The 27,685-nt window shown below is 37.5% G+C and overlaps 1 protein-coding gene across 1 annotated transcript; it reads left to right on the top strand.

Annotated features, from left to right (window-relative positions):
* The first annotated feature begins 1,122 nt into the window (after window positions 1-1,122).
* AFP (alpha-fetoprotein) lies at window positions 1,123-22,039 on the top strand. Its single transcript, XM_010838190.1, has 14 exons — window positions 1,123-1,346; window positions 1,826-1,877; window positions 2,852-2,984; window positions 4,982-5,193; window positions 6,960-7,092; window positions 8,441-8,538; window positions 11,436-11,565; window positions 13,377-13,594; window positions 15,182-15,314; window positions 15,842-15,939; window positions 16,726-16,864; window positions 18,863-19,086; window positions 20,263-20,395; window positions 21,951-22,039. The coding sequence occupies exons 1-14, from the start codon at window positions 1,262-1,264 to the stop codon at window positions 21,993-21,995; spliced, it is 1,833 nt and encodes a 610-aa protein (XP_010836492.1). The 5' UTR covers window positions 1,123-1,261; the 3' UTR covers window positions 21,996-22,039.
* The last annotated feature ends 5,646 nt before the right edge of the window (window positions 22,040-27,685 follow it).

Below are 27,685 nucleotides of genomic sequence, written 5' to 3'. Positions count from 1 at the left end.
TCCAATTCCATAAATATGCTGTGCTGGCCCTCACTTGTGGGCCTTTTCACTGCTTTCTACATTTGCCTGACTTCCTAATGGGTCTCCCAGTGTTACCTCCCTTTCTTTGGCTCACCTCCAGTTTTTCTACTGGTCCCTGCTAAGAGATTGCTTTCTCCAGGAAGCCTTCCCTGACCCTCTCCAAACATGTCAGAATTTTCTCTTCTCATTCTGCTTATCACTGCATCCATTGCACCACGTGAACTTCCCTGGTGGCTCAGTCGGTAAAGAATTCACTTGCAATGCCAGAGACCTGGGTTCGATCCCTGGGTTGGGAAGATTCCCTGGAGAAGGGCGTGGCAAGCCTCTCCAGTATTCTTGCCTGGAGAATCCCCATGGACAGAGGAGCCTGGTGGGCTGCAGTCCATGGAGTAGCAAAGAGTTGGACACGACTGAGTGATGAAGCACAACACATATTACCATGTTGTGATTGCTGATAATAACTCTCTGTCTCTCCCCTTAGATGATAAATCAGTGAGAACAGGGGTGGTGCATGTTTCTTGTTGCTAATTATTCCCACCAAAGAATAGTGCCTGGTATGCTGACTTCATCTTTTTGTTGAATGAATAAATAAAACTCCCATCTATTAAATGCCACTCTGTGCAAGGCCCTATTCTTAGCTATTTATGCCCAGTAGTTTATTTAATCATGAAAGAATTCTATAGTCTCCTTATATTGTAGATGATGAAAATAGAAAAGTTAAACAACTTGTCCAAAGTTTTGTAGCTAAGTGGCAGGGCAAAAATTCAAACCTGGTCCCCAAGCCCTCTTGTTGAATCACGACATTGTACTGTCCTGATTATAAGGCAGTAATGAATTTGTGCATTTAGTTGAATTTCATACAAAATCTGATGCCATTTTATCTATGGCCCTGTTAACTTGTGTTGTGCAATTTAGGGAAAAGTCACATTCTTGAATGCCTGTAGTTTGAGAAGAATATTTGTTATATTTGCAAAATGGGATGAGTTTGCAAGTTTCATCCCCCTCCCCTTTTTCCACCCAAAGAAGGTCTGTGTCCTTGAACATAAAACGCAAATAATCCCTGTGCTGTTAATTATTAGCAAGTCATCCTATTTGGAATGTAAGGAAATAAAGTAACCGATGTACTGGCAACAGATTACTAGTTAACAGGCCTTGCTAGAGAAGACTATAAAAGAATTTCAGTTCAGTTTTCAATATTCTGCCCCAATCATCACCACGGAGGACAAAATAACTAGCAAGCATGAAGTGGGTGGTATCATTCTTTTTACTTTTTCTACTAAATTTTAGCGATTCCAGAACAATGCATAAAAATGCATATGGAATAGGTAAGATATTTTGTGTTTTTCTTTTGTCTTTTTTCTACATGAGAATTCTTAAATCTGTATTTATTCATTTGCTTTGAATTATTTATCATATTGCTCCACATAGAGGATACATATTTCATTGGTGAATAGCTTAAAATGAATGATAAATTTATATCTTTATAAGAGTACAAGAGTTTTACAAAATCATGGCAGTGTTTAACATTATCTGTGACTAGTTCAATAGTGTTAAAACACTGGAAGATATAAAATTCGAATTTTAGTGTTAAGTCTACAATAAATTATTCTGCTTAACTCTATTTCTAAGCTTCTTTGTTTTCCAAAGTACAAAATTAAGATATTTGGATAGATGATTCCTAATGTCTTCTCAGTTCTAAAATTGTATAGTTCTAACTGAGACACAAACATTATATCTAGCAATGATGCCTTTCCTGACTGCAGTTGAAAACACCATTTTTCATGAAATTTATCTTGCTTTCCAGATTCCATATTGGATTCTTCCCCATGTTCTTCAGGGACAAATTTAGTTGGCCTGTAAGTTTTGCTTGTATAAATGCACTTTAAATATGCAATGCACTTTAAAAAAGCAATGAAAATTTAATTTAGATAATTGAATAAAATTGGACAGCTCTATGAGTTTTTAAAAATGTAAAAGCAAACAAGACAATGTTAAGAAAAATTATTTATGTTGAATATCAAACTGATATTGAAAAAGTTGAATGGTTGACCCATGCCTTAGATGTTAATCTCAACCTCTAGATTCCTTGTAGATCTATGGGACAAACAAAATCAGATTTTAGAACTTGAAGAGTAATGTCTGATTGATGGTAACTCTATACGAATTCAAGAATTTTTCTCATCAATACCAATAGGATGATAGTGTCATATTTTCTAATCTGAATACTGCTTAATCCTAGTAACAGATAGCAGAAGGTGAAATGTTCTATTTTTGGTTATTTGTAGAAGGTATGTTGTTCTCTTGAATGCTGTCTTTCTGTTCCATACTTCTGAAGTTTCTAATAATGATTTTAAAAGCATGTGGTATGGATATCGATTGCACACAGAAACCCGTGATAGTATAATGCTTTGGGTTAATCCATGATCAGATCTTGATCACCCTGGGAGTAGACTCAGGCAAAGGTCTACTGACTAATTCTCTGCTTAAACACACACACACACACACACACACAACAACAAACTAAAAAGAATATAGATACGTTCAAGTATGGATACATTGCAGTGGGTGGATGACCACGAAAGGAGGAACCATTCTTAGGGGAAATCCACTTATTTTCTTTGTTAACAGATACATGTGTATTCGTGGGGGAAAGGGACAAGAAGAAGATGGACATTTCTTCTGGATGGCTAAAATTTACATGCATTTTTAGCAAAAGTCATCCCCTCAGCAGATTACAATATAGCAGAAAACAAAAAACCCAAAAACTAACCTTGAGAAAGAGAATGATAGAAGTCTGTTTCTTAAGCATTCATATATATTTTTGTTTTAGAGCTACCATATTTTTTGCCCAGTCTGTTCAAGGAGCCACTTACGAGGAAGTAAGTCAAATGGTGAAAGATGTATTGACTATAATAGAGAAACCCACTGGCAGTAAGCAACCTGCTGGGTGTTTAGAGAACCAGGTGAGTGGATAGCAATAATTTTTTAAAAAATTATTGTGATATTTGACTAAAACTCAGCATGCAAAAGAGAAGATGCAGGGACTGTTTAAGAAATAAATACATTGAATTATTTGAAAACCTGTTTTATGAGAGGAGGTTTAATTCTGACTCACTGGAGAGAGCAGAGGAGAAAACAATGGATGTCTATTGTAAAGAGATGCTATAAGCATGGGACTAAGAGCTAAGGTTCTGAAATCAGAGTATCTGGGCGACTGTGCGCATATTACTAAACTTCTTTGAGTTTAGTTTCTTTATCTATAAAATGAGTGATAATAATAGCTTCCATTTCTGGATTGTCATGGAGACTGATATGATGAGTAGTAGGAGTTAATTTTTATTAAGCAAACAATGTGACAGCCATTCTTCTTGGGAATGTTATGTACCTATTGATAGTCAAAATATTTTGTGACATGGAGCATAGCTTTGATGAATCAGGATGAATGTTCAGTGAGCCAAGAGATTTTGGGTAGGCCTTGTTGGCAGAGTATCAGCTTTGCTTGCAAATGCTAATTTATTAAATATTTGCCATAATCCTAGGGGGCAGATGGAAGTCTTCCATTTGGGGAAGCCGAAGCACAGAGAGGTTAGGTAATTTTCTTAAAGGCAACTCACAACCAGAATTTAACATCCTCAGTGGCTTTGTTATATTAGACTCTACACTGTAGCAAATGTGAGGAGCATAGCACAGATTAAGGTTGCCAGATTCAACAAATAAACAACAACAAAAAAATAGGAAGCCCTCTTAAAATTGAATTTCAGATTAACAATGACCACTTTTTTAGAATAGAATAACCTAATGTAGAAGATCAATAAATGACAGTTATTATTGGTTATTATTATCTCAATATAGAAAATAACTAAGAACTTTAAAATAATTAGAGCTACCAATTATGAAACAAAATGCCCAGAGAATCCTCTGTCATGATGGGGCTAATGAAGTAGCCAAAACATGATGCATCTACATTATTATAAAGGAGATGCCCTTTTAAAGATATAAAGTATTTATAACTCTGAAATTGATGACTTAATAAAAGTCCCTGATGGGCATCTCTATTTTTGACTTGACCTGATAGTCTAAAAATGTATGTAAAATAAGCAAAATGCATGTTATATCACAGCTTTACATCCGATGAGATATCCAAGGTGATGTGATGTGATTACATCTTGGATGTGACTTAGTGATAAGTCACTAAGAATAGTGACTTATCATTGTAAACCTGAAGACATAATTTTTATGTAAATTGGGAAATGGAAGTCTTAGTTACGATTTCTAGGATTCTCTAAATATTAGTAGTTTTAAAAGCTAAATAAAAAATGTCCCTAATTGAGTGAAACACACATAATTCTCAGAGGCATTCATCGGGCTATTGGTGTCATCAACTGATTTTGGTAAAATTAAGGCAACAAAGAAGGATTTTAAACATTTAAAATGTACATTTTAATTTTTTTTTTTTTTTTACACTGTGGGTCTTGTGGGACCTTAATTACCCAACCAGAGGTCAAACCCTGGCCACAGCAGTGAAAGCGCTGAGTCCTAAAGCACTGGGCTACCAGGGAATTCACTAAAACATTTTAGCTAAATGTATAATTAGACCCATTAAAAGTATTTGAGGCTATTCTTATTCCATTTCAAATTATTTTGATTTTTGTCTGAAAATAATCTCCAACTTTTAGATCAGTGTCTTATCACAAGAATATCAGATGGAGTATCTATGTCCTGCTTTTAAGACAAAATAATTTTGTCATGTGTATTACTCAAGGTTGGCAACTAAATTCCATTTTCCAAACACAGCAAAGAAAATTATCCCATCAGGATGAAACTAAATATATTGGAATTTGTAGGGGGAAATTATTTTCCTAATCCACAGTTCTGATTCTAGATATTAGAAGACTTTTCATGTATTTTGCAGCATTTTTAGGTAAAGTTAGTTGTCTTTCATTACAAATAAATCTTCTAGGTATCTGCCTTTCTGGAAGAAATTTGCCGTGAAAAGGAAATTCCTGAAAAGTATGGGCTTTCAGACTGCTGCAGCCGAACTGGAGAGGAAAGACATGACTGTTTCTTGGCACACAAAAAGGCGGCTCCAGCTTCCATTCCACCCTTTCCAGTTCTGGAACCTGTCACAAGTTGTAAATCGTACAAGGAAAATAGAGAGCTGTTCATAAACAGGTAAGACCCCAGAAAGAGTGCAGTGCCAAGCAGAATCTAGAAATTCTGCAATTTGTGAATGTAGTCTAATGCATGGAGAAAAAAATGTTTTGTGTGGCATCTTCTGAACTCTTTCCCTGTGAAATTAAGTGAGCAATGTTAAATGTAACTTTGTCTCCACAACAGGTAAATAGAAAGGGGTAGACCACACAGGAGACCCACCAGCTGTTAGTCTCAGACACACCTTGTTTTTCCTAATTTTAGCTTGCCCAAGAATAATATTTAGCTTGTCCAATGTTTCTATGGCACAAATGACTCCTTCTAGAGCCAAACATTTGGTATTTTGTGTTCATCAAATTGCTTGGAAAAAAAAAATTAGCCATTCAGGAATGTTTAAGATACATAAGCGTGTCTAGCATTTATTGAGCATTTAGTATGTTTTAGGGACGTGTGTAATTAAAAGACGCTTACTCCTTGGAAGGAAAGTTATGACCAACCTAGATAGCATATTGAAAAGCAGAGACATTACTTTGCCAACAAAGGTCCGTCTAGTTAAGGCTATGGTTTTTCCAGTGGTCATGTATAGATGTGAAAGTTGGACTGTAAAGAAAGCTGACCGCCAAAGAAGTGATACTTTTGAACTGTGGTGTTGGAGAAGACTCTTGAGAGTCCCTTGGACTGCAAGGAGATCCAACCAATCCATTCTAGAGGAGATCAGTCCTGGGTGTTCTTTGGAAGGACTGATGCTAAAGCTGAAACCTCAATACATTTTTGGCCACCTCATGTGAAGAGTTGACTCATTGGAAAAGATTCTGATGCTGGGAGGAATTGGGGGCAGGAGGAGAAGGGGACGACAGAGCATGAGATGGCTGGATGGCATCACCGACTCGATGGACATGAGTTTGGGTGAACTCTGGGAGTTGCTGATGGACAGGGAGGCCTGGCGTGCTGCAATTCATGGGGTCGAAAAGAGTCCGACATGACTGAGTGACTGAACTGAACTGAACTGAACTGAGGGACGTGTGTGCTTGGCACATATGATCATATTGATGCTCACAAACAGCCTATCAATTCTCCTTGTCCTCTTTCTCTTGATTTCTTTCCTTCCTCTTATTTGCAGATGAGGAGATTGAAGCTTAGACAATTAAGGCAATTGTATGAGGGCATACAGCTAGTACATTCCCAAGAAAGTATTTGAGTCCAGGTTCTCTGTTGGGGAAGCCTGTGTCTAATTCTTAATCACTTCTATCTTCCCTGGTAGTGCCTAATCCAGAGAAATATAGAACCTGCCCTAAGAACATCTCTGCTACAGTGATTGCCAGGGTGGATAATCCCATTTTGCACTGATAAGAAAAAAATACTTTACCTTTCTTCTTTATTTAGTGAAAGTCTGGCCTTTCTGATTCTGGAAACATGTCTGAGTAGACTTTTTGAAAAGGATACTTTAATAAGAGTCACAGTCAGTGGTTCTGCCTGGTTTGTTCTCATAATAGAATGTAGGATTGGCTGTCAGATTTTTCTTTTTCTTGGAGCATCTTTATTTATTTTTATTAGAGGATAATTGCTTTACAATATTACGGTAGTCTCTGCTGTACATCAATGTATAGCAATCATAATTTTATATATATATATCCTCCCCCTGGAAGATCTTTAGTGAGGAAAATTTTGACAGCAAGTGGAAAAAATGACGATTTTCCTAATCTTTAAACAATTCCAGAGTCCAGTTCCAAGCAATAGCAGTCCTATTTTAATGTGTTTGTAAATCTTACTGCTCCTTTTCATTTCAGATACATCTATGAAATAGCAAGAAGGCACCCTGTCCTGTATGCACCAACAATTCTTTCTGTGGCTACTCAATACAATAAAATTATTCCACATTGCTGCAAAGCTGAAAATGCCACTGAATGCTTCGAAACAAAGGTATTATATTTGTAGGGATATCTGAACCAATAACTTCAATCTGATTATAACTGACTAAAGCAAAAAAAAAGTTAGAAATATGCTCTGTGTATAGAGTATCATTTCCAGAATAGGATATATTTCAGTAGTCTGCTATTCTTTGGGCTAAAAACCTGGGTTTGCTGGGTTTTTTTTAATTCATTCTTTTATCCATCCATTCAGACAATGATTATTTTATTATTAAGGAAGTAATTTTGGTGGGATAAAGACAGAGGTAGAAGTGATAATATAAATGAAGGAGAGTAGAAGGTGAAAGAAGATAGGGCAGGAGGAAGAGGAGAAAACGAGCAGGAAAAGAGGGAAAAAAGTGAGAGAAGTAGGATAAATGCTTTATATTTGTTATTTCTTTTAAACCTTAGAATAAATTTGAAGTAGAAGTGTTACTGTTATTTAACAAACAAGGAAATTTAAATTTAGAGATGTGAATAGATTTCTTAGGTTTGGAGAGCTAGAATAACATCCACAATTCATTACTTGTTGCTTAAAGTCACCAACTCGATGGACATGAGTTTGAGCAAGCTCTGGGAGTTGGTGATGGACAGGGAAGCCTGTCATGCTGCAGTCCATGGAGTCACAAAGAGTCAGACATGACTGAGTGACTGAACTGAACTGAATTAAAAGTCCTATAATAAAAATTTCCTAAGGACAGTGACTATTCCTAGAATGTCAGGCTGTGATGCAATCTCACTTTTTGTGACTGAGCAGCCACTTAAGAAATTATCAGGCTTCAATTTGCTCAAAATTACAGTTGTTTATTCATTCTCAAGTATGAAAATTGCAGTGTTTTTGTTTCAAGTTACTTTTAATAAATCTGTATGGCATAGATATATATAAACCCATCTAAAAGAAAAAAGCATGAATAAAGTTTTGTAAAAATAGTTATAATTTATAAATACTAAAAAATATTTTAAATATTTTAAATAAATAAATAATTTAAAAATGTTTATAATTTTTAGCAAAGAGTTTTTGTAGAGTTTTATGTTTTATCTGTGAGCTTTCCTGGTGGCTGGCTCAGTGATAAAGAATCCGTCTGCTAATGCAGGAGACCTGGGTTTGACCCTTGGGTTGGGAAGATCCCCTGGAGAAGGAAATGGTAACCCACTCAAGTATTCTTGCCTGGGAAATCCCATGGACAGAGGAGCCTGACAGGCTACAGTCCGTGTGGTCACAAAGAGTCATACATGACTTAGTGACTAAACAACAACAATAAATACGTTAGCTGTACCTGTTGTTTTTCTAATTATTAGAGTCTAACAGGGAAAATGCATTCTTTCTTGACACTTTTTTTTTTGTTTGTTTTTCTGTCTAGGTAACATCAATTACAAAAGAATTAAGAGAAAGCAGTTTGTTAAATCAGCATATATGTGCAGTAATGGGAAAATTTGGACCCCGGACCTTCCGAGCCATGTAAGTTTGAGCTCTATCTAGAAGATATCTGTAAAACTTCCATTTTGTATTTTGAGTCCACTTTTCTTGTTAATACTGTTGTAGAGAATGAAGTTTCCATTGATGAGAGCTACTGTGGGCTTCCCTTGTAGCTCAGCTGGTAAAGAATCCGTCTGCAATGTGGGAGACGTGGGTTCAATCCCTGGGTTGAGTAGATCTCCTGGAAAAGGGAAAGGCTACCCACTCCAGTATTCTGGCCTGGAGAATTCCATGGTCTGTATGGTCCATGTGGTTGCAGAGTCGGACACGACTGAGCGACTTTCACTTTCACTTTTCACTGTGATTAGAATCATGAAATCTTAGGAATGGGGAGAACAGATCAGTCTGCTATTTAAAACTTTCTAAAGTCTAGACGAGATAATGCTTAGAGAAGGCTTCAGAGATTTATGCTACTTACCTGTTCTTCTAGATACTCAAGTTCTGGACTTCAACTTATTTATACCTCCTAGTTATAATTATTTTCCTGCATTCTCTACAAAGTAGATTAGCCTTCTCTAAGTATCATTTAAAATTTCTGGCTTAACAAAACATTTTTTATATTAATTCTGCTTCTACTCTGCTATAAAAGTCCATTATGCCAATTGTTGCTCTTCATAAATATTCACTTGAAGCAATAATATAAAAATCTACTGTCCAGAGGAAAACAAAATTGCCATTTCTGAAGAACTGGCATGTATTTTCCTAACTGATGAAAGCATATGTTAATAACTCACTGAAGTCTGTTTTCTTGTCCCAGCTGCTAAAAAAGCTCAGAGGCAAATTGGGAGTTTTTCAATTGACTGTTATACTTAGCGTATTTGCCCTCTCTTTCTTCTCTTGACTGTATTTATGTATGTATCTGTGTGTCTATCTATCTAGTCTATCACCTATGTATCTAATTTATCTCATTTATCTATTTTTTGTTGTTAGAATGAGAGGAATATTAAAAAAACAAAACCCAAACAACTGAATCATGTAGTTCAACCTCTTCCTTTTCAGACATGAGTAACCAAAGTCCGGTCAGATTAAAGCAGTTTTTCTAGGTCCTTGTCATGATTTATTTCCATCACATCTGCTTGTCTGCTATGTCAGTAATCTCTAATTGTCTGAATCCTCACAACTGAGACTTTGAGGTCAAATATGGGAATCAGAGAAGGAAACGGCAACCCACTCCAGTGTTCTTGCCTGGAGAATCCCAAGGATGGGGGAGCCTGGTGGGCTGCCGTCTATGGGGTCGCACAGAGTCGGACACGACTGAAGCGACTTAGCAGACTTAGCAGCATGGGAATCAGAATTATCAGTGATTTAGCGCGGCACTAGCCAGCATGGCAACCACGAGCCACAGGAAGCTCCCAAGCACTTGGAATGTGGCTAGTGTAAAGGAGGAATTGTGCTCTAAGTGTAAAGCCAGATTTCAAAGACTCAGTATGAAAAAGAAAATGTGCGATATCTCATTAATAGGCTTACTGTTATAAACAACAAGGACCCACTGTATAACATAGGAAACTATATTCAATATCTTGTAATAACCTATAATGGAAAAGAATCTGCAAAAGAATATATATATATAAAACATATAAAAATGAGTCACTCTGCAGTTAGCACACCTGAATCTAACACACTGTAAATTAACTATATTTCAATAAAAAGTAGTTAAAAATAAATTTTAACCTTGATTGAAGTATTATTTTTTATATATTGTGCTAAAAAACATATTATTACAGCAAATTTAACCTGTTCCTTTTTACTTTTTAGTATGGTTGCTAGGAAATTTTAAATTATATAACTGGTTCAAAGTGCTCTTCAGTTTTAAACTGAAGCATTTCTAGTATAGAAAAACAGCTGGCCTGCTAATTGAAGAGTACCAAGTATATGCATGTAAAGTATATTTATTTGCTTGTTTGTTAAATGACACATTTAAAAATATTGTACTTGGTAAAAACAAAGTTTTAAGTCACGGATTTAGTTCCAAGACTGATTGATTCTTCTTGGAGGAGGTCAGATTATGCTTTAACTACCCTTCAACTCTATTAGAAACTTAAAGATTAATTCATGACCTACTTTATTTAAATTTACCTTGGTAAAACAATGTAAGTTAACATATTAATCTTTAAATTCCAAAACCAAGAATGGAATAAAAACCAAAGGAAAAAAATATTATTATAATGATATTATTTATCATTTGACATCCATAAGTGATTAAAGTTAAATATTCTCAGTTAAAAAAGAAAGTCTGTCGACTAGTAGCAGCAACAATACCAGTTACTCTAGGGTGCAGTGGTCTCAACTAAATAGCTCTTAAAATTTACATAAAATATGCAGAAGGAATAAGAATTTTTATTTCTGGCTTCCTTTGTGGGTCATACTATATGTCTTGGCATAATGACACATCTGAGTGTTTAGTTGGCTTTGCTTTCTTGTTCCTGTTTATTCACACATATGCACCCTCCCCATATTCTCAGGAGTGTTTTTTTTTTCCTCCCAAGTAAAAAAATTATTACTGTTCTCAAAGAATTTGCCACTTCTTAATTATTTTTCCTTTTCAGTTTTTTCCCACCTTTTCACAACAAGGATCCCAAATACTCAGCATCAGGATCCAACAACAAAGAGATAAATATTGTTGCAAATCACAAAAAAGGTTTTAGGAAAAGATGCATTAGTTCCATACCATTTATAGGGCCAGATCACAGTTTATAGAGTCACTGCCTTGAAAGACTGGGGTAGAATTGATAAGATGTGTAACACTTCCCCTTTTCTTTATAAACAGGAACATTTCGGCCTTTTCTCCTTGGAGTGCAACTAGATGAACACTCTTCTATGCATGTTATTTCATCTTGGTAGATAGCCATGATTGATTTCTAATTCTCTTTTTCCCTTAGAACTGTTACTAAAGTGAGTCAAAAGTTTCCCAAAGCTAATTTTACTGAAATTCAGAAACTGGTCATGGATGTGGCCCACATACACGAGGAATGCTGCAAAGGAAACGTGCTGGAGTGTCTGCAGGATGGGGTGAAGAGTTTTGCCTCCTATAAAAGATATCTCCACTCTCCTTTCTTTCTCTTGCTCTCATTCTAAATGGGAGAAGGCTGTTGTGAGTTGGTCATAGGTGCGGTAACTAGCTCACAGTGAACAACCGTCTTTGCTGACTTTGTTTTTTACTTCAAGCATAGGCTCCTCTTGCTAGACCATTCATTTTTACTTTGAAAGGAGATGGTAACCTCTTGGGAACCCCCCACATAGAACTGAGGGCGGGCAGACTCTTTACTGTTAATATATTTGTTTTTCCATCCATTTGTACTTTCAATTGACGGTATATATTGAATACTTTCCATGTGCTAGCCACTGTTGGGATCACCTATTAGGAAGACACAAGCTGACTTCAAGGAATTTACTGTCTAATAGGATAGATAAGACATGTGACCTCCTTGGGATTAGGGACTGTCTTTGGTTGGCTGTTATTTCTGTAGGCCACCAGCACAATGCCTGGCACATGGAAGGCACTCTATATTATATTCATAGAGCTATTACATGAATACAACAAAATAATATAAGAAACATACAACAACACAAAATACTGTTTTACAAAGTAAAAAGCTAGCCATCAGGGAGAGGTGTGAATAGCGGGCTCTAAGGTAATTAAAACCCAGAAACAAATACACCCAAAACAGAACCTCAAGCAGGCCATAGTCAGTTGAGCTTTAAGCAGTGTGGCATTGATCTATTTTGGGCCACTCTGAGCTTCTTAGGTGTTGTGCACTAGGCCTGTCTGTCTCCAAATTTCTCCCTCTCTGGTTCCCTGTGATACACCTTCTTCTTTAAAGAGGCTTAAAATCATTGTTCCTAGATATTTAGATGGCTTGAAACCAGAGCTGGAATGTGGTTTCTAGAAGGTTGAAAGTGAGGGTAAAATGCTCATTTCAACCAGTCCAATGGCAGTTTGTCTGAGATAGACTTTGAAGTCATCAAAAAGCCAAGGCTGCTGGGGAGACCTGAGGGTGACTCTGAGCCCAGGCAAAGAATCTTGGTGTCGGGAGTTGGGGAAAGTGAACTGGGGATGCTGCCGCCAAGGCAGTTTTCCTATCTCATTTATTTTTCCTTTTAGAAGCACTTACCTTCATATTAAGAATGGTAATAAGAACAATTTTCTCTTTGTATCAGTTTTAGTTGACAATTTTACTAAGTGGTATGGTCATTTCCTAAAGTTTAGTTTTTTCAGTTTTTGGATTGTATAACCATCCTTTTCCTTTAAGGTGGAAAAAATAATTTAAGTATGGTATATTAGTTGGATTTTAACAGCTGAATAATGGGTTCTAATTGTTCCTGGTAAGAATGCACAGAATTTTCAGAGGGACATGTAAGCTCAGCTTCTTTCTTGGTCACTTACATGCCTTGAACATTTCATTGTCTATAGACTGCCCTCTGGAGGTCATAATGGATTACTGCAGATTGTTTTGCTAAAAATGAATCTTTTGCTCTCCATGATATGCCATCAATAACAAATGTTTAGTAGCACATTTCAATACTAATAGAAAGATAAGCATCAACATGCACGTCATTAATTTTGAGGCATACATTTGTCTTTTGTTTTTAAAAACTTGCTATGAGGGTAAAATAGATTTAGCTGCACATATGAAAAGAAGAATTGAACAAACAAGGTTAGGTGGAAAGACGTGAAGAGAGATAGAAGGGAGAAAGCCCTACCATAAAAGGGGAGACAAGGCAAATGTCTTTTTCCTTCCATCTTTCCTTCCTGGGATTGGCCTTAAGATCCTGAATTAAAGAGTAAATATTTAAAACTTAGACTTGTTTTTCTATTACAGGAAAGAGTTATGTCCTACATATGTTCCCAACAAGATATTCTGTCAAGACAAATAGCAGAGTGCTGCAAGTTGCCCACCACACTTGAACTTGGTCATTGCATAATTCATGCAGAAAATGATGACAAACCTGAAGGCTTATCTCCAAATGTAAATAGGTTTTTAGGAGACAGAGATTTCAACCAACTTTCTTCAAGGGATAAAGATCTCTCCATGGCAAGGTAACACACTCTGTAAATGTTGTGTTCACACAAGTAAGAATTATGATGTGACTGACAGCTTTGTGTTGTTGAAATGGTTTCTGAACTCAGTATGTGAGGATGATTCTAGAATGTTCTAAGCCAAAATATAATTAGGCAGATAACAAGGGAATAAAGAATGGGATTTCTTAAACTGATGAGACTTTCACCCTTGCTGTTGCTCACTGGCTTGCTTATGAGGATGCATTTTGTTTTGTATCAATTTCTCTGGAATCAGAAGCATTATCATCCTTGTATGGATTGCTCATATAAAGATCACCGTTGGTTTTCCGAGTAGGTTATAGATATTTTTATAATAAGAAGGGCTCATAATTAAAAATGTGCTTTTTCACTGTGCATGTTTTAAAAACTTTTCCCTCAAGTATAACTTAATAGATAGTGCTAGATAGAAGGGCCTTTACAGTAGCAGTTTATTTGCTATTTATTGAATATATGTTTTATTTTTTTAAGAAAATAAAAATGCATTTAAAGATATTTGCAGTATGGCACTAATAACTGTAATTTACAGGATATGTTCTCATTCTATTTGCCTTTAAGGGGAACGAGCAGCTAAGTTAGTACATTTTCCTTTATTGTACAGTGTGTATCAATGGACAGTGTTACAGGAGGGACTGTGCAGCTCTTAGGACATTATACTTAATGATCTCCAAAGGTCTTTCTAAATTTAAGAGTCTGCTTTTAATGTGGTAATGAAAATAATGGTGCAATTTTCTTTTTAATAATCCCAGAGGATGTTACTCTATTGTTGCCTTCAAATTAGACAGGCACACATTGTTTGCACCACTAAATTAAATTATGCAAACAAGAACAAAGTCTAGATTTCAGAAACTCAGGGACAATATTATTGGAGGCAGAACTAATATGACCTATTTCTACAATCTGGGAATACAATCAGTAAATTCAAGAATTCTCTTTAAATTTACCCGTTCATACATTCTGAAGCTGTTCATTTAATAGAAGCAATTCTTCAATTGGAAAGGTTCTTCGCAGTAGAAATTTTCTCAGCCAAGAATGATCTTTCCTCAAACATTCTGTGTGGCTTCCTTCAACTAGGTTTTTCTTTGGAAAGAGCTGCTCAAAGAGACTTTTCTTGACCACACACTCTAAATTGTCACCCTTTTCCGTCTTCTTTTATTTCTCTTCATTGATTTAGCACTACTTAAATTAGATGACCTATTGGTTTTTTGTTTCTGTCTCCCTATAATGCATGCTTTTTAGAGGCTGGGCATTTTATCTAATACATTATTGAAACCTTCTTGCTTAAAGAAAATGCTTGCACAGAGATGGCAGTGGAAAAATATTTGTTGGATGGATACATTTAAAGTCCATAAGTGAAAAGCCAAAGCGAATGATGCAAAAGAAAGCAAAATACCATTTTAGAACAATTGGAGGGGTCATAATTTTCATGAATAATTTTGCCATGCATATAGTTGAAATCATATTTGACTTCTAGCTTTATTTATTTCAGTGTTAACTCCTGCATGTCATATAGCAGAGGAATAATTTGTCTCTTAATTCCAATAACTTGTTTTTTCACACATATTTCAGATTTACATATGAATATTCAAGAAGACACACTAAGCTTGCTGTTCCAATAATTCTAAGGGTTGCTAAAGGATATCAGGAATTACTGGAGAAGTGTTCCCAGTCTGAAAACCCTTCTGAATGCCAGGATAAAGGGGTAAATTGCTCTAGTTTTTTAGAGAAAATCTGAAAACCTAGATTGATATCATGTATTGAAAGTGCTGTTTGTTTGAAAATACCTAGTAACTAATGAGTTGTTAGGTGGTTATAGCTATTAAATAGCTATCTAGCTAGTGATTAACTGGTAGTCAACAACTTTTGGCTTATTTTAGAAATACAAATGTTTTAACCAAAAGTTCTTTTATACACAGAATAAAAATAATATTCCTTTTGAATAGCTCCAGAAAGGCAAGAATTTTGTATAGAAAGAATTGTAATTTTTTTACCCAAGGATTGAGTTCCGTCATACAGTAACTTGTGGTTCACACAGTTTTAAAATTAAATGCCTAAAGTCCATTTGCTTTAATTCTCATAATTCATCTTTAATATTAAAAAAACCCCTCTAAAAGTGATTTCTCTAAGATTGGTATCATAATAAAATAAGATATTATTTGGCCAAATTTTACATATAAAGTTGCTTGTACAGACAGAAAAAAACGTGTATAATAATGCTTGTATTTTCAGGAAGAAGAATTGGAGAAATATATCCAGGAGAGCCAAGCCCTGGCAAAGCGAAGCTGTGGTCTCTTTCAGAAATTAGGAGAATATTACTTACAAAATGCGTATGCTTTGTTTAAAGAATATTTTAAGTGATGTATGGGAAGATTCCCCTGGAGAAGGGAATTGCAGCTCACTACAGTATTCTTGCCTGGAGAATCTCATGGACAGAGGAGTCGGGTGGGCTGCAGTCCATGGGTCACAGAGTTGGACATGACTGAGTGCCGAACACTTAAGTGATTTAAAGTTAAGTGAGGGAAAGATTTATCTAAATTAACTACCCATGGCTATGCTAATTTCATCACCTAGTTGGACTGGTGTGCTCAGTCGCTCAGTCATGTCCGAGTTTTTGTGACCCCATGGACTGTAGCCCACCAGGCTCCACTGTCCAAAACCCCGTTTCCTGTTCCAGCAGGCAGCCTTCCCCAGGCCCCTCTCTTAAGAAACAACAGATGGCCTGTAGAGATGGCCTCCAAAGTCTGGCTTTGGGTTGCCCAAACCATGTGGATTTTTGCAGTAAGGAGACCCCTTCTATCATAAAGTTAAAACACCAAAAGATCAAAGTTCATTTCAAGGAAACTTTTGAGGGTGGGAATAAAGTCAGCCTGCTGCCCAGTGTTAATTTTCCCATTTAATTTCCCAATTAATTTCCCAATTTTCTGTTGGTGTAACAGGAGTGTAGGGAGTGAGTGTCAGAGTGAATGTGTCCCCAGTACTGGCCCAGGCACCATGTGGATGAAATAAATGAGCTGAACTCATGCCTTCTGATGCCAGAAGGGGGTCTTTGAGGAGTGGGGCTCCAGAAACAAGTGAAGGACTCAGCAAGATCTGGTGGGAAATGCTTCTTTCAGGTTTCTTGTTGCTTACACAAAGAAGGCTCCTCAGCTGACCTCGCCTGAGCTGATGGCCTTGACCAGGAAAATGGCGAACGCAGGAGCCATTTGTTGCCATCTCAGTGAGGACAAACAGCTGGCCTGTGGCGAGGGAGTGGTGAGTGTTCTGTTTGGCCCCATCCTGTTTCTGCTCTGTTGGACTCGAAATAGCCTTATGGTTCCCATTCGGGGGAAATGGTTAAGAACCAATGTGGAGATAGCTTTCCTGGACTTGCTTGATTAGTTGCGGTTGAAGGGGTGTAAGGACTCAGCTCCGAATGGCTGGCATGTGGTCAGGCTTCCTGTCCTTCTAGAATGGCAGTGAGTCTATTCAACAATTTCTGAGCAAGCTTTATGTACAGGGATGACCGAAAGACTGACACATCACTAGATTCATGATTTCACCAAATACCTAATGTTGAAAAAGCTTCAGGTTTGACAGATTCAGAATCTCTGTTTTATTTTTAGCCATATCAATGTTTTTGTCTTTTGTAGTTTAATTTTTATGGTGATGATAGTAGGGACAGTTTATCCCCCTTAACAGGGTACCAGGTATAGAACAGGGTAGTCCCACGTTCTGAATAATAAAATGACTTTCCAGTCTGTAAGGCCAATAACCTTTACTTTTTAACGTCACTGGTGTCATACATATGATTACAAGTTTAATTTATTTCATTATTTTTTCCCTTAAAGTCATAATTATGAATAAAATTGTGTATTTTTTCCCATTTTTCCTCTTTTGTATGATGAGGAGTTAATTGCTAGTAAGTCTTCATGTCCTGGAATTTTTTGGCAAAGGTTAGAAGTAAAAAGAAAACTTCCTGTAATTAAGCATTGTCATCTTTGACATTTATGGAATCCCACATGTTAGGAGGATGCAGGGACAAGGGTGGTAGAATGCTTCAGGGGTATAGTTTCCGGGGGCCTTCTGCCTCCATTCCTGCCCCATTTCAGGACTTGTTAGTCTTGTCACACTGGGACAGCTGGTCATCTCACTAAGCTTGAGAATTTTCATCTGACGTCTGAGAACAGAAGTTGTCAAGGGCTGTCTTGAATGAGATAATCAGTATGACTCGCTCAGCACTAGCGTGATACATAGTATGCATACAAAATATGTTGGCCCTTATTACAAGTTATTATTAAGTGCTTAAGAAATATCTCTGGGAACTTCCCTGGTGGTCCAGTGGTTAAGTCCTCACCTTCCAATGCAGGGGGTATGGGTTCGATCCCTTGTTGAGGAGCTAAGATTCCACATGCTTCACAGTCGAAAAATCAAAACATAAAACAAAAATAATATTATCAAAAATTCAATAAAGATTTTAAAATTGGTCCATATAAAAACTTTTTTGAAATAATAAAAAAAGGTATCTCTGAAGTGTGGAAGGTAGGTGAATTCTACATGAAGAAAGCCTTAAGGACACGCACACACATGCACACACACACACACACACACAGGCCTTATTTCTTTTCAATTAGGACTATGAGCTTCCCTTGTGGCTCAGCTGGTAAAGAATCCGCCTGCAATGTGGGAGACCTGAGTTCAATCCCTGGGTTGGGAAGATCCCCTGGAGAAGGGAAAGGCTACCCACTCCAGTATTCTGGCCTGGAGAATTCCACGGACTGTATAGTCGATGGAGTCCCAAAGAGTCGGATATGACTGAGCGACTGACTCTTATGTATTAACTATGTGAAGAGGTTAGGTTTTGCTATTCTTACCTACAGAAAGAGATTCTCTGAATCCCAAAAGGAAAATGGAAAGTTCAACTAAATATACATGGAAAGGATAAGCCATGTAATGATTTCCTGGGTCAGAGCAGAGACTTTTCCCCTGTGGAAGTGTGTATGTAACTGAAAACGTGTTTTCAGTAGCTGACACAAATAGCTGAAGGGTCTGTCTTCCATATCACGTGTGGAACATAGGTAACTAAAAGCTGAAGTTTATCCCAAACAAGTGGGTAAAGGTAAATATGGCAGCACATACGCTGATACAGACAACACGTTTTCCTGTAATGCTAATATTACTGGACATTAAGCATTACTGCAACAATTTTCCTGAATCAATGCTCTGGTTAATGCTCCATCTCTTTGCTTTCTCCTCTCTCACTCTCCTAACCAGGCTGACCTTATTATAGGACACTTATGCATCAGACATGAAGAGAACCCCATAAACCCTGGTGTGGACCAGTGCTGCACCTCTTCATACTCCAACAGGAGGCCATGCTTCAGCAGCTTGGTGGTGGATGAGACATACGTGCCTCCGCCATTCTCCGATGACAAGTTCATCTTCCATAAGGATCTATGCCAAGTTCAGGGTGTACCACTGCAGACAATGAAGCAACAGTAAGAAATAGTTATTTGCTATTATGGAGAAGACTGACAACACTAAATAGTGGTGGAGATTTCTACCTCACGCACCCAACACTCTTGGGCTCACCAGGAGAACGTTATCACTCCAAAGCACTTAAAGTGACTTTCAAAATAGTCTTGTCTCGGTGTCTTCATAGCCTTTAGTCTAGAAAAATTCACTGGGGGCAGATGTTCCTGTTTGTAAAAAGAGTCTCCATTTTAACTATTGTTGTGATGCATTTTGAGATTAAGAAAAAGGGGGCAATCTGTTTAGGGTTAATTAGGATATATCTTTATAGGAAGTCTTGGGTACTTGCAACACAAGCACTGAATAAGCGCCTTTGCATTTTTCCCACACTATTTGCTCCTTGAAGAAAATAACCATAATATTTGATTCAACCATGAAGTATGGGTGTTAGGAAATGGAATGCACACTTCAGTTCATCATGGGATGCATTCTGTAATGATGATAGTAATGCAAAGTGGAATTCATTTCTCCCAATTTCCATGCATTTTAATACTCCCATGCTTTGTAAAAGGTCTCCCTTCATTTTGGAAAACCTGTTCTTCCCTTTTTTCTGTCACAATCTGAAGCATGTAAGAATGCTGCCTCCTCTGGCAAGCTTCTCCCATTTCTTCAGTTAATGTGAATTCCAACATGACTATATTACTAAATATGTTGTTGTTCAGCTGCTCAGCTGTGTCTGACTCTGTGTGACCCCCTGGATTTCAGCACTAAATGTGTAGTACAGGCAATTAGGATGGGCAGTGTTCACGTAGGGGTGTGGTAACTGTGAACGGCAGGGGTTTGGAAGCTGGAGCCTTTGAGCGTAGATAAGACATATTATAGAAGACAGAACCAATCAGAAAGGATATTTTAGGCAAGTAAGAAGACTGTATTTCACTACATACAAGTACGGTGGAACTATGAAGTAGTGTTTCATCTATAATCCGCATAAATCCAGACCCGTGGAACATTTAGCATGGTTCTAGCCTCAGTCATTCTAATAAATATTAGACAAAATATATGTGGTAAGTCTGGTGATAATTGATGGAATAAGGATGTAGAGCAAGGATTGCTGGAGCTCTGAAAGTTCTCTACTAAGAAGTTTTTAGAAAAATACCATCGCAAAGAAGGGTTCTCTTATATATTGTTTTGTTTTGAAACAGGTTTCTCATTAACCTTGTGAAGCAGAAGCCACAAATAACAGAGGAACAACTGGAGACGGTCGTTGCAGATTTCTCTGGCCTCCTGGAAAAGTGTTGCCAAAGCCAAGAGCAGGAAGTCTGCTTTACAGAAGAGGTAGGCGCAGCTCGTGTTTATACTCAAACACTCGGCATGGAATTTTCTGTAATGAAAAATGAAAAGAATATCTCACTAATGTATAATTTTAAAATAATGCCAGAAATATTTATATTTAATTTAGAAACAAATCGAAAGACTATAATGTTTAAAAATAGTCATCAGATCAGATCAGATCAGTCGCTCAGTTGTGTCCGACTCTTTGCGACCCCATGAATCGCAGCACGCCAGGCCTCCCTGTCTAACACCAACTCCCGGAGTTCACACAGACTCATGTCCATCGAGTCAGTGATACCATCCAGCCATCTCATCCTCTGTCGTCCCCTTCTCCTCCTGCCCCCAATCCCTCCCAGCATCAGAGTCTTTTCCAATGAGTCAACTCTTCCCATGAGGTGGCCAAAGTACTGGAGTTTCAGCTTTAGCATCATTCCTTCCAAAGAAATCCCAGGGCTGATCTTCAGAATGGACTGGTTGGATCTATAGTTTTCCTAAATATTAGGAAGAAGTGCAATTTGGAATGTATAATGCGAGTTAGTAATTTTGATTTATTTCCTAGTGGAGAAAACCGTAAAGTGAATATATAATTAACTGATGATAATTTAGATGGCTTCTGGCCTAAAATTTATCAATTCAGCAAATGGATGAAAAGGATTTAGTTGAAAATTAATTGTGCAAACAGGATATTGGGGGAATATTTATAGAAAGTATATTGAATTCATTTAGGAGCAAGCCTTTGAATATTAACAGAGTAGTAATTAAGGATTATCTTAATATAATTATTTAGCAATTTTAGCTGGATTTATAAATTGGTTACACTTTGTAAGCCTCAAGTTTGTATTACTAAATACATTTGAATATAGCATCTGCTGCTGCTAAGTCACTTCAGTCGTGTCCGACTCTGTGCGACCCCATAGACGGCAGCCCACCAGGCTCCCCTGTCCCTGGGATTTTCCAGGCAAGAGTACTGGAGTAGGGTGCCATTGCCTTCTCTGGGAGTTTGGTATAGGAAATATAAGATCCACTGTTGATTGGAGTGGAGGATTTTTTCCACCTCTGGCTTCTGTTGTCCCAGTTTGTTTACATCAGAGTTGGATATCTTTATTTTAATCCATTTAATCTATAAACATGTGAATTTACCCCTAGCTAGTAGAGAGTTAACTGTGTCGTGACTAGCATAGTCATCTACTTTTTAATCTGATGAGTCTTTTTGATTGAGTTTACTTTTATTTTTTTCATTTTTTATTAGTAGTTGATGTACAGTATTATATAAGTTACAGGTATACAGTATGGTGATTCACAATTTTTTAAACGTTCTACTCTATTTATAGTATTGACTATATCCCCTGGGTTGTACAATATATCATTGTAGCTTATTTTATACCTAATACCTCTTACTCTCCTCCCTCCTTATCTCCCCTCCCTCCTTATCTCCCCTCCTCCTTTCCTCTCCCCACTCACTGGTAACCACTAATTTGTTCTCTATATCTGTGAACCTGCTTCTTTTTTGTTATAGTCACTAGTTTGTTGATTATTCTTTTCTATTTTTAATTTTCAGGGTCCAGCACTGATTTCAAAAACTCGTGCTGCTTTGGGAGTCTAAATTACTTCAGGTAACAAAAAGTTCAGAAAAGGCTAACTATAATGTTGATTCTCCCCAAATATTGATCCATAGCGAAATGCATCCTAAGAGCTAGCATTAAATACTTTCTTAAGTCAGTCAGTCAGTTCAGTCCCTCAGTCGTGTCTGACTCTTTGCAACCCCATGGACTGCAGCACGCCAGGCCTCCCTGTCCATCACCAACTCCTGGAGTTTACTCAAAATTGTCTCTACTGAGTTGGTGATGCCATCCAACGATCTCATCCTCTGTCGTCCCCTTCTCCTCTAGCCTTCAATCTTTCCCAGCATCAGGGAAATTCATTAAAAAAAAAAAAAAATTTTAAAAGCCTGGAACATGATAATGTTCACAGTGTTAAACTGTTGATTTGAATAACTCAAAATTCTTTTAGGTTTTTTCACAGGCTTCAGAGAATGCCATCAGGAGGCCTTCCTATCAGTATATCTGATACAGCTCTGATATATGTACACATACACACACACATACACACACACACCTGATGCAAAATAATAAAACCAGTTACTGCGTCTATTAAATTAATTAATATTTATATAATATTTTTATTCTTGTTACAGGAGGAAGAGAAGAAAACAAGTCTTTATTTTTGTTTGGTGTGAATTTTTCCCTTTAATTCTAACTGATTTGTGCTTTTTGTGAATTAAAGAAATGATGAAGACTTTTATGTGAGATTTCCCTATCACAGAAATAAAATACCTTCAAATGTTTCCTTTTTCCTAGCCTGCTTATTTATGAAAACATGTAGATAATTTCTTTAAATCATTTTGTATACCATTGTCAGAAGCAGATTCTGGTCACAAAGCACTGAGTATTGGTCCCTGAAGGCGATTAAAGCTACTCAAGGATGGATTTATGACACTGAAGACTAAACTATACGATGAACTAAAACAAATGTTCCCAAGTAAAGCACTATTTGGTGCTTCCAGGGCATTCTGTTCATTAAATATCACTTAAGTATTCTAGTTTAACATCTACTTTTTTCTTAATCTTGTTCAGTTCTCTATTCATAGACCCTTTAAAACAGAGTGTTTACTGTAGTTATTTTGATTGACAGTAACGGACACTGTCACCAATTATTATTATTTCTTTCGATTCTTCAAGTATTTGTTGAACACTCACTGTATCTCAGGTCCTGTTCTGGGTGCAGTCACTGTCCTGCAGTTGCTCAAGAAAAGAAGGAAGCAATTAAGAGCAATGCAACAAGATTATGGCTATTATAGAGGCAGCAACATATTGTTGAGAGAATGAAAGAGTGGGTGAGACCAGTTGTGACTATGGAAAGTCACACTGGCAGAGACAAACATTTAAGTGTCTCAGAAGATGAATGGGTAAAGAAGAAGGCAAATACATGAAAAAGGAAAACATGAACTATGAAAAACCATGATGAATGAATGTATAGACATGGAAGATCAAACAAGACATGCATACTATATAGAATTGAGTGGATTCTCATGGGTTTTACCACAAAGGGTTTGAACAAAGTCTTATGGGCACCAGGAGATGAACATAACATGAAGCAGAGTAATTAGTTTTTAAGGAGATATCTCATGAGATATGGAAGATGGGGAGTTCAGTTCAGTTCAGTTCAGTCGCTCAGTCATGTCCGACTCTTTGCTACCCCATGGACTGCAGCACGCCAAACCTCCCTGTCCGTCACCAACTCCTGGAGTTTACTCCAACTCATGTCTGTTGAGTTGGTGATGCCATCCAATCATCTCATCCTCTGTCATCCCCTTCTCCTCTCGTCTTCAATCTTTCCCAGCATCAGGGTCTTTTCAAATGAGTCAGTTCTTTGCATCAGGTGGCCAAAGTATTGGAGTTTCAGCTTCAGCATCAGTCCTTCCAATGAACATTCAGGACTAATCTCCTTTAGGATGGACTGGTTGGATCTTCTTGCAGTCCAAGGGACTCTCAAGAGTCTTCTCCAACACCACAGTTCAAAAGCATCAATTCTTCGGCACTCAGCTTTCTTTATAGTCCAACTCTCACATCCATACATGACCACAGGAAAAACCATAGCCTTGACTAGATGGACATTTTTTGGCAAAGTAATGTCTCTGCTTTTCAATATGCTATCTAGGTTGGTCATAACTTTCCTTCCAAGGAGTAAACATCTTTTTATTTCATGGCTGCAGTCACCACCTGCAATGATTTTGGAGCCCCCCCAAAATAAAGTCTGCCACTGTTTCCACTGTTTCTCCATCTATTTGCCATGGAGTGATGGGACCAGAAGCCATGATCTTTGTTTTCTGTATGTTGAGCTTTAAGCCAATTTTTTCACTCCCCTCTTTCACTTTCATCAAGAGGCTTTTTAGTCCCTCTTCACTTTCTGCCATAAGGGTGGTGTCATCTGCATATCTGAGGTTATTGATATTTCTCCCAGCAATCTTGATTCCAGCTTATGCTTCATCCAGCCCAGTGTATGGGGAGTAGGGGTACGTATTAGATTTGAATAGAAATCTAAAATGTGTATTTATGTTTTGGCCTCTGCTGCTGGAGAAAACATTTGCTCAGAACAATAAAATGAGCTTTTGGTTCTAACTCAGTTGCTTTGTCCTTCACATTTTCCTTTCAATTCTGTTGCAGGATCTGTGGACTTTGCCTGATTTTGGTGTAATTTTAAAACATATTAACATAAAGATCACAGTAAGATAAAGTATAATTCAACATAAAGGCATTTAACAGGAAAATAATTTTTTATTGTTAAGAGGAAAGTTCGAGTAAGATTAAACTGTTTGGAAAACATATGAGCCAAATTATATTTCATGGACATATATAAAGGAAAAAACTTTTTTGAAACATTAGGACTAACTGACACAAATACAACAAAAAATTGGAGATTTTAGAACAGTTCTACCTCTTAGAAAAAACCAAGTTAAGCAAACAATAAATAAAGACACAAGGTAGGAACTTTTCTAGTCAAAGCTACCAATGGCTTCCATGGTGTAAAATCAGTTACCTGATTTCTCTTGTGAGAATTTGACACAATAGATCACTGCCTTTTCCTTGAAACATTTTTCTTGTTGGCTTCTGGATTTTCCTCCAATTTTATTGATTGAATCTCCTCAACATTTTTCACTACATTTTCTGCAATTCCCTGACCTCTGAATGCTGCAGTGTCCCAGAGTTGTTCTTCCCAAACATGAAATTACTCTCTGAGTGCTAAGTCATTTCATTGCCTGACTCTTTGCAACCCTATGGACTGTAGCCCGCCAGGTTCCTCTGTCCATGGGATTCTCCAGGCAGGAATACTGGAGTGATAATCTCATATAGACTTGGTTCATTCATACCATCTAAATATTGACAACACATATGTATATCTCCAACCTGGATTTCTTTTCCCTTAAGTTCCAGGCTCTTGTGTCAGCTTCCTCCCTAACATCTCCATGTTGATAATGCGAAGACAGTTCAAACTTAGCACAGTTTATACTAAACTCCCAAATCTATATCTCCCTCTGTCTGGTCCATCTTTCTGGTTACTCAGGCCAGAAACCTTTGAGCCATATATGGTTCCACTCTTCTGCATCATCCCTAGAATCAATCTATGAACAAAACCTGATGACTCTACTATCAATGTACACCCCAAATTTGACTTTTTCCCAATACCACCAGTGCAAGCCACAGTCCTGCCACAGAGGGATTACTGCCACAGCTTAATTGCTCTCCTTACAAGGTACCCTTGCCTCATTGCCAACTCAACGTGGTAATTGTAGTGATCTTTAGTTGAAGTACAGCATAACACTTTTTCACTTAAAATTCCTAGTAGCAGGACTTCCCTGGGGTCCAGTGGTTAAGACTTTTCCTTTGAATGCAGGAGGTGAAGTTTCAGTCCCTGGTCAGGAGCTAAAATTCCACATGCTTCAGGGCCAAAAAGCAAAGACATAAAACAGAAACAATGTTGCAACAAATTCCATAAAGACTTAAAAAAATGGCTCATATCATAAAATCTTTAAAAAAAAAAATCTCTAAGTAGCTTCCATCTCACTCAGATTAAAGTCTCTATAATGATTCTGCATGATAATAGCTTTCTGTTCTTTTCTCTTTCTTCTTTTCCACTGAGTCTCTTTGCTCAGGTACAGTGGCCTCCTGGATATTCTTCAAGTTACCAATTAATTTCCAATTAACTTGCCTCTGTGATTCTTTTTGCTTGGAAATTGTGCCCTCAGATATGTGGGAGACAAGCTCCATCACCTCCTCAGGCTTCTACATTGTCATCTGCTGGAAAAGTCTTTCTTGACTGTCCTATTTTAAATCAGATACCTATCCTTATTCTCCACTCCAATTATCACCCTCTCATATACAGTAGATTTTATTTATTTTCTGACTACCCCCACTAGTGTAAACTCCATGAGGACAGGGCTTTTTCTCTGTTTTGCTCACTTCTATTATTCTCAATGTAAGAATAGTGCCTGGAACATAATAGGCATTAGGTCACATTTGATGGGTATATAGATGAATATACGGGCATGGGCTGTATTCTCTTACATGGTGGTAACCTAGAGGAGTCACTAGCTCCATTTTCTAAAAGTCACACTGAGGAGAAGGAGAAGCATGGGTCTGAAAAATTGACATTAAAAACATAAGAAACCACTGAGGAGGTTAAAGATTCTTAAGGTTTGGTTAGGGTATAGAATGAGGATGTGTTGGTGTCTTGTGGTTACTGTAACAAACTACTGCAAACTGATGGCTTGGAACAACAGTTTTCTCTGTCTCACAGTTTTGGAGGCCTGCGCTCACTGCCAGGCCAGTGCTTCCCTGAGCTTCTGGTGGGTGCTGCAGCATTCCTGGGCTTGCATTCTAGTCTCTGCTTCCATTCTCCCATCATCTTCTCTCTGTGTGTCTGTGTCTTCTCCTTCCTCTTCTCTGTCTCAAATCTCCCCTTGCCCTTCTCTTAAAACCATCTCTCACTGGATTAGACCCAGATGGGATAATCCTCAAGATCCTTAATTTAATCATATCTGCAAAATCCAAACATTTGATGTCTACAGGATAACCTTAGGATAGGACTAATTTCCTGTTGGGCTACAAACTGTTGAAAGCAGCTGAGTATAGAGTGTGTGTGCATGCTGAATCACTTCACTCCTGTCTGACTCTTTGTGACCCTTTGGTCTGTAGCCTGCCAGGCTCCTCTGTCCATAGGAATTCTCTAAGCAAGAATACTGGAATGGGTTGTTATGACCTCCTCATGAGGATCTCTCTGACCCAGGGATTGAATCCATGTGTCTGATTCTTTGCGACCCCGTGGACTGTAGCCTTCCAGGCCCCCCTGTCCATGGAATTCTCCATGACAAACCCTCCTCTAGGGGATTTTCCCAACCCAGGGATTGAACCCAGGTCTCCCGCATTGCAGGAAGATTCTTTACCATCTGAGCTACCAGGGAAACCTGGAGTATAGATCAGTCACTTTAAAAAAAAATGACTCTTCCAACCTTTCCCTACTGCCTCAGGACTGGAGGATTACTGTACAAAGAATTTGTCTCTTCCCAATGATACCACTTTCAAAGAATTAAGGGAGATTTCAGAAAATTGCTTGATGGTATAAAATTAAATTGATAATATATAATTGCAAGATATCTGGAAATTCAGTGTTCATGAACTAAATAACATACTTCTAAGGAACTCATGAATCAAAGGAGAAATAAATAGGGCATTATAA

Source organism: Bison bison, unplaced genomic scaffold (genome assembly GCF_000754665.1).
Source record: "Bison bison bison isolate TAMUID 2011002044 unplaced genomic scaffold, Bison_UMD1.0 scf7180017864092, whole genome shotgun sequence".
Classification (NCBI taxonomy): Eukaryota; Metazoa; Chordata; class Mammalia; order Artiodactyla; family Bovidae; genus Bison; species Bison bison.
This window is presented reverse-complemented; position numbering and strand designations above follow the sequence as displayed.

Excerpts from the sequence above, each read along its gene's own strand:
- AFP (XM_010838190.1), top strand. The coding sequence starts at position 1,262 with ATGAAGTGGGTGGTATCATTCTTTTTACTTTTTCTACTAAATTTTAGC. Across the intron at positions 1,347-1,825 it reads TAAAAATGCATATGGAATAG|ATTCCATATTGGATTCTTCC; the intron begins GTAAGATATTTT and ends CTTGCTTTCCAG. Across the intron at positions 15,315-15,841 it reads CTGAATGCCAGGATAAAGGG|GAAGAAGAATTGGAGAAATA; the intron begins GTAAATTGCTCT and ends TTGTATTTTCAG.